At 40.4% G+C, this 5,951-nt stretch overlaps 2 protein-coding genes across 2 annotated transcripts in view; one reads left to right on the plus strand and one right to left on the minus strand.

The window, feature by feature from the left end:
• Positions 1 to 4,007, plus strand: part of LOC104966444 (putative ATP-dependent RNA helicase TDRD9) — an 11,375-nt gene extending 7,368 nt beyond the window's left edge. Inside the window, exons 3-8 of the mRNA XM_010795630.1 lie at positions 1,974 to 2,058; positions 2,138 to 2,195; positions 2,299 to 2,403; positions 2,479 to 2,576; positions 2,674 to 2,805; positions 4,002 to 4,007. Of these exons, the coding sequence (XP_010793932.1) occupies positions 1,974 to 2,058; positions 2,138 to 2,195; positions 2,299 to 2,403; positions 2,479 to 2,576; positions 2,674 to 2,805; positions 4,002 to 4,007 (484 nt within the window). The remainder of the gene's footprint in view (positions 1 to 1,973; positions 2,059 to 2,137; positions 2,196 to 2,298; positions 2,404 to 2,478; positions 2,577 to 2,673; positions 2,806 to 4,001) is intronic.
• A 65-nt stretch (positions 4,008 to 4,072) lies between these two features.
• On the minus strand, positions 4,073 to 5,846 carry LOC104966446 (HAUS augmin-like complex subunit 6). The gene is made up of 4 exons (XM_010795631.1): positions 5,349 to 5,846; positions 4,549 to 4,644; positions 4,372 to 4,460; positions 4,073 to 4,092 (listed from the first exon to the last, which is right to left on the minus strand). Exons 1-4 carry the CDS (start codon positions 5,465 to 5,467, stop codon positions 4,073 to 4,075), a joined length of 324 nt encoding a protein of 107 aa, XP_010793933.1. The 5' UTR covers positions 5,468 to 5,846.
• Positions 5,847 to 5,951: the final 105 nt, after the last annotated feature.

The following is a 5,951-nucleotide window of genomic DNA, read 5'->3' on the forward strand; positions in this document are numbered from 1 at the left end:
AAGGTACATCTCGCTTCAACACAGCTCACCGTCAAAATCACACGTTTTCAATGTATTAAAGTAGGAAGGCTATCCATTGTGGCGATTGGTCCATTTCAGAATAATATATATGATAATGTTTTATAATGATTGATCCATTAATGTGTTATCAAACTGGCTAAGGTGCAGCTAGTTGAATGACTTTGTATACTGGTGGAACTAAAGTCTGATTTTACACTTGATTATGTTTCAACATTATGATCCAGATCGGCAAAGTATTAAATATACATGTAGTGGAGTAAAAAGTACACAATTTTACCTCTGAACTGTAGTGGAGTAGAAGTACTAGGTAGAGCTAAACATTTAAATACTTAAAGTGGACCCGTTATGCTATATTCAGGAAAAATATCAGTGTAGGCCTATACCTATACACAAAACATGTCAGTGAAGTTTCTTTTGCTTAAAATACAGTTGCGGCCATTGTAGCACGAGAGTCGGTCGAACGCTGGACGGGAGCACTAATTGAGCGCAGGCTCCCGACCATGAGCACGAGGAAGGGAGGCAGAGGCAGATACGTCCAATAACAACCCGTGGTGGAGCATTTATTCATGCATTTGACTTCATGATCTCACAGCCATAAAATAAATTGCCTGTCCACCTCGAACACAGTCAGCAGCCACAAGGATCTCACAACGCTAACAGGAAAACAGGAACCTAAATACACCCAGACTAATCAAACCAACAACACGAAAGGTGAGGGGGGGAGGAGACAACACACATGGTGAACACAATCACCAGCAACAAGCAGACAAAGACGGGAGGGGGAACACTTTTCCAAAATATAAAACAGGAAACAGAGACGGACAAACTAAAACATAGACAGATCGCGACAAACAGATGAATAAATTACATGTATATTCACATTCTTCCTGTGCAATGTTTTATGGTAGAACACATCAATATACTTTGCCAAATATGAAGCTATATTATTACCGTAATGGAGGCCGAGATCTATGGCGACCAGAGATCACCTCCGTTACAGTAGCCATGCCCTCATACTGCTCAAACCCCACTTTTGCAGCCTTGTTAGAAGAAATGCGATTTTTGGGTCCTTAGCTTGGAGGGAAAAAAAGAAGAGGAGGCGGGAGCTTAAGCCTGAATAAGAATTCTACCGGAGATAAAGTTAAATTCTGGCTGTGATAAAACGCCATCCTGTTCTAAACCACATCAAAGATTATTTCTGAAACAGTATGGAGCTCAAATGCTTTTTCTCTTGCGGGTTTATCACAAGGTGAGTTCCTTTTTTTATTTTCTGCTTTTTAAACATGTGGTCTACAGTACAGGTTAGCTCTGAGTGTTAGCGAGGCTTGCTAATGTAACCAAAGACGAGATTACGTCCAAAACACGTCAGGCATTGTTTCTGATAGCAATTTTCTGTGGGTCCGCTGCCGATTTGATGTCAGATCGGCAGCAAATCTGTATCCGCTCGTTGTAAACCCGTTTTTAAAAGATTTTATTTTCTGACGCTGCATGAGTTCCCCGACGCACCGGGGACACATATTTATGTATAAAAGACATCACAAAGTGCATTTTGCATGATAGGTCCCCTTTAAGTATAGCACAAGTATCTCGAAATTGTACCCAAGTATAGTACTAAATATCATGGAGTGTGGACTGCTACTTGGAGAGGTCCCAGGTTCACCTCCTGGGCCCTGCCGTGGTGCCCTTGAGCAATGCACCGGACACCCTCCCATAACGTTTCTGTTATTATTACCACTGCTGCTTCAGTTGTTCTGACTGCTAAAATCCTCTGTTATTCCTCATTTTAAAGCCAATATTCCGTGGGGGGGATCCGGGGGCTCGGATCCTTGTCCCCTTTTTCATACCTGATGAGTTTGCATCCCTGTAATACCTATTGCTTTTGTCTCGTTAACTTTCTATACTTTCTATATGTGATGAACCTTTACTCTTACAATGAATGACTTTCTCTTCAGATTGCAGGTTTATCCTCTGCACTCCTCTGTGACTCTAGAGGAGCAGAACTGCGTGTTTCTGTCACCTGTCCCTGGATACAGAAAGGTAAGAAAAAAACCATTTACCTTATTGGTCTTATGTGTTTCTGGTAAGTGCCAGCACAATTATCTCTTCATCTTTACAGGTCATCCTTTCCACCAACATTGCTGAGAGTTCGGTGACTGTCCCAGATGTCAAATACGGTGAGTTTTCTTGTCCTCAACTAGGATTTATGTATTGGCTGAATGTGTGATTAATAACAATAATATCTAAAATGTGATTGCTGCATTTTATTTCTCATCACAGTGATTGATTTCTGCCTGGTCCGTCACATGGTCTGCGATCAAGATACCAACTATCAGTCTCTGCGCCTCACCTGGGCATCCAAAACCAACTGCAACCAGCGTCGGGGTACAGTATACCTACAGCTCAGAAGTGTACCTCTCATTTCTGTCAACACTTTGAACTCTTTCCTCTCTCTGTCAGGTAGGGCAGGTCGAGTGTCGAAGGGCTACTGCTACCGCCTTGTGACCAAAGAGTTCTTTAAGAATGAAATCCCAGACTACATGATCCCTGAGATGCTGGTAAAAGAACGTACACATGACCAGAGTTTTTGTATTCTTTATTTGATTCGACCCCTATAAGACAGCTAATCTGCGCTACTCTTTGCCTTACTCTCAGCTCGCCCCGCTGTCCAACATCATGCTGAAGGTGAAGCTGCTGGATATGGGAGATCCCCGCTCCATCCTCTCCACGGCACTCTCACCCCCCAACCTTGGTGACATAGTGAGGACAGTCCTGCAGCTCAAAGAGGTCAACATGCAGATTTATCATTCTTCTCTTAGAGAGCCATTACTGTTAAGTCAAGTACTTATGAATGTGTGGCTCTAAGGATGTATTAGAGCGAACTGCTGACTACCCAGCTCTGTCACACAGTATTAGACCAGGAGTTCTCTCTAACGGGAGCTTTGTGTCAGCCAGAGTCTGCATAAATATGTAACGTGAGAGTAATGAGGGGCAGTGTTGTGTCAGTGTACTGTCTTTCAAAATTAGTTGACAAAAAAATCAAAATCAGTGACAGAAACGTAGATAAAAGTTGTTTTGATCAAAAAAACTTTCAAATGTATTTATCAAAAGAGGTAACTTTAAAAGATGTTATTGTATTTGAACTAATGCTGTCAAAATTTAACGGCGGTAATTAATTTTTTGAATTAATTGCGTTAAAATATTTAACGCATTTAACGCATGTGCAGAATGGCCCGCCCCATACATCCCACCAGTGGCAGCGCTGGGGTAGGCTACACCCATACCAAGCAATGGCTTAGTCCCACCATGAAAAATGATGTTAAAGTAAGCAAAATAAAGTCCGCCAACTCGCGCCGAGAATTGCAGACAGCAGTTAGTAAGATTGATTTCAGTAGCCACTTGTCTGGAAATACCGAAGAGCAGAAACGGTTTTGAAAACTTTTGTCACGTAGTGATTGTCTTCTCAATAGAATATCTTTGATAATGTCTTCTGGCCAATCAGAATCAAGATAACGGTGTGGTGTTGTTGCAGGAAGTCCCGACGGAGAATACTTTTGCTGTAACATAACTGGTACGCAGGTTATGTGCGTAATCTGAAATGCGTACCGTCACTTGTGTGACAAAGCGCCTTTTCGTACCGACGTACTTGTGAAGCTTTTCCAGAAGGCGGTTAGATCACCGGACGGCAGAGTCGGTCTCCGTGTGCACAGACAGGGCTGCTGTTAACGTCGGTCTGTACAACGGAATTGTGTCAAAACTACGCCAACTGGCTGCGGAGGGAGACTCCTCCCCTTCACTGGAGAACTGCGCTAAAGCAGCTGATCACAACGTTCACACTCTGTGGTCACGAAGTACCCCCCACCCCCCCTTACATACTGTATGTTATACTGCATATTTTGGACATAGTTCGAATGGTGATTAATCATGATTAATACATTTTTTAACTGTGATTAATCTGATTAAAATTTGTAATCGTTTGACAGCCCTAATATATATATATTGTCTTTAGATGTATTTTCTAGTGGTATAGAATTTGCATAATGATGAACATTTTTTACTCTAAGCTAAGTTTGCCTGAAAGAAATTTGCTTAAAAACAGGAAAAGTGATGAAACATGAGGTTTACTATTAACCTGCATGACATATAAGTCTTTATGTGTGGATTTGTTTATGTTGTGAACAAACACTATAATTTAGTATGCAAGGAGAAGATTAGGGTGAAGAGCAGAAATGATGAAAGGAAAGCGGGGAAGTAAGAAGTTGTGAACAGAATGTCCTCTTTGTGATGACATAACTAGGGTAACATTATTTGTCAACACTGGACAGATGAAGAATATATTTATGTAAAAGAAACAATTTCTCACCATTATTTCTCGCAGCCAAGCACAGGTCACTTTGCGGAACTCCGCATCTGCTTTGTGGCACAACACAGGCCAGCAGTGCCTAAACAAAAACAAATATATCAAAAGTTATAACAATAATTCCAAGACATTATATGTGAATTCAAATAGGTAATGATGACTAACTTTACCTGTATGCTTCATTAAATCGTGTTGGGCTGAGTCTCTCCAAAAGGAAATGGGTTACTATGTAGAAGGCATCCTTGTTTGGTTTGTCGAACATATTCCTGTTGGCCATAAAATAACAATTAATCAGAGGTGGAAAAAGTACTTAAGTCAAAGTAGAAGTACCAGAGTGTAGGAATACTATGTTACAAGTACAATTCCTGCAATCAAAATGTTACTCCAGTTAAAGTAGCAAAAAGCTTGGCATCAAAATATACTTAAGTAGCAAAAGTAAAAGTACTCATTATGCAGATTGGCACATTTCAGAATGATATATATCGTATGTTTTGATTATAGTTATTGATGCATTAGAGTGTTATCAAAACTGGTAAAGGTGCAGCTAATCCTTTGTTTACTGCCTGGTAGCTTGAAGATTTTACTCCAGGTGTAAATAAGTCTTATTTAAGTGTTTACATTACACATCATTCATCCAAATCTGCAAAGTTACGAATGCTATTAAATACATGTAGTGGAGTAGAAGTACACAATTTACCTTCGATTTGTAGTAGAGTAGAAATACAAGTACCTCAAAATTGTACTTAAACACAGTACTTGAGGTCATTTACTTAGTTAGACCACTACATTTAACCAAGTTATGATACAGTCAAAAGTGAAGCACTGAAAACGAACATTTAAATGTAACAAAGTATTTGTTACCAAAGTTGAGTTGTCGTTATCACTGCTACACAGCCACAGGACAACCCATTGTTAAGTAAGCTAACATTACACAGTATTTACATGCTATTCACAATAAAAGCTGACTCACGGTCCCAGGTTGATGCGTTTGGCGGTTAAGTTGAGTTTGTCTGGTTGAAGTCCTAACCCGAGAAGAGCAAACCACAAGTATTTTCCACTCTTCTTCTGCAACAATACCGGGTTCGCCATTATCTCGAGATGGAGGAAACGGGTGGCTGGCTAACGTTGTTGTTCAAAGCTAGTCAGCTAGCTTTAGCTGCTAGCTGCAAAGTTTACTGTCGGCTAACTTGTTTTGAGTTGTCACACATAAACATGCAAAAATATTAACAAACACTGCAGATACACATACATACATATTGTAAAAGCATGTACAGTTAAATATAGTTTGAGTTCACATTTGTTAGGTAAAAGTTCTCAGATTTAGTCAGGAAAACGAAAACGCAACAGCAAACCGCCAATTTTTCCAATAACCACCCGGATGTTGTTAACAAATACTTCCGGCGATTGAACGGCAAAGGTTGCGGTGGAATAGTCCAAAAATCAGCTCCTAACGACTATCCCTTTACTTCTGAGTGAAACGTCATGGGGTTAGAGATAGTGGATAGGAGAATTCAAAATGACTTAGGAGAAGAGAATGCGGTACTTAGAGAATCCGACTGCACTTTCACTATCC

This window comes from Notothenia coriiceps, unplaced genomic scaffold (genome assembly GCF_000735185.1).
Source record: "Notothenia coriiceps isolate Sejong01 unplaced genomic scaffold, NC01 NC01_scaffold00037246, whole genome shotgun sequence".
Lineage (NCBI taxonomy): Eukaryota > Metazoa > Chordata > Actinopteri > Perciformes > Nototheniidae > Notothenia > Notothenia coriiceps.

Excerpts from the sequence above, each read along its gene's own strand:
- LOC104966446 (XM_010795631.1), bottom strand. The coding sequence starts at position 5,467 with ATGGCGAACCCGGTATTGTTGCAGAAGAAGAGTGGAAAATACTTGTGG. Across the intron at positions 4,645-5,348 it reads AAACGCATCAACCTGGGACC|GAATATGTTCGACAAACCAA; the intron begins GTGAGTCAGCTT and ends TATGGCCAACAG. Across the intron at positions 4,093-4,371 it reads AGAAATAATGGTGAGAAATT|GCAAACTTAGCTTAGAGTAA; the intron begins GTTTCTTTTACA and ends AATTTCTTTCAG.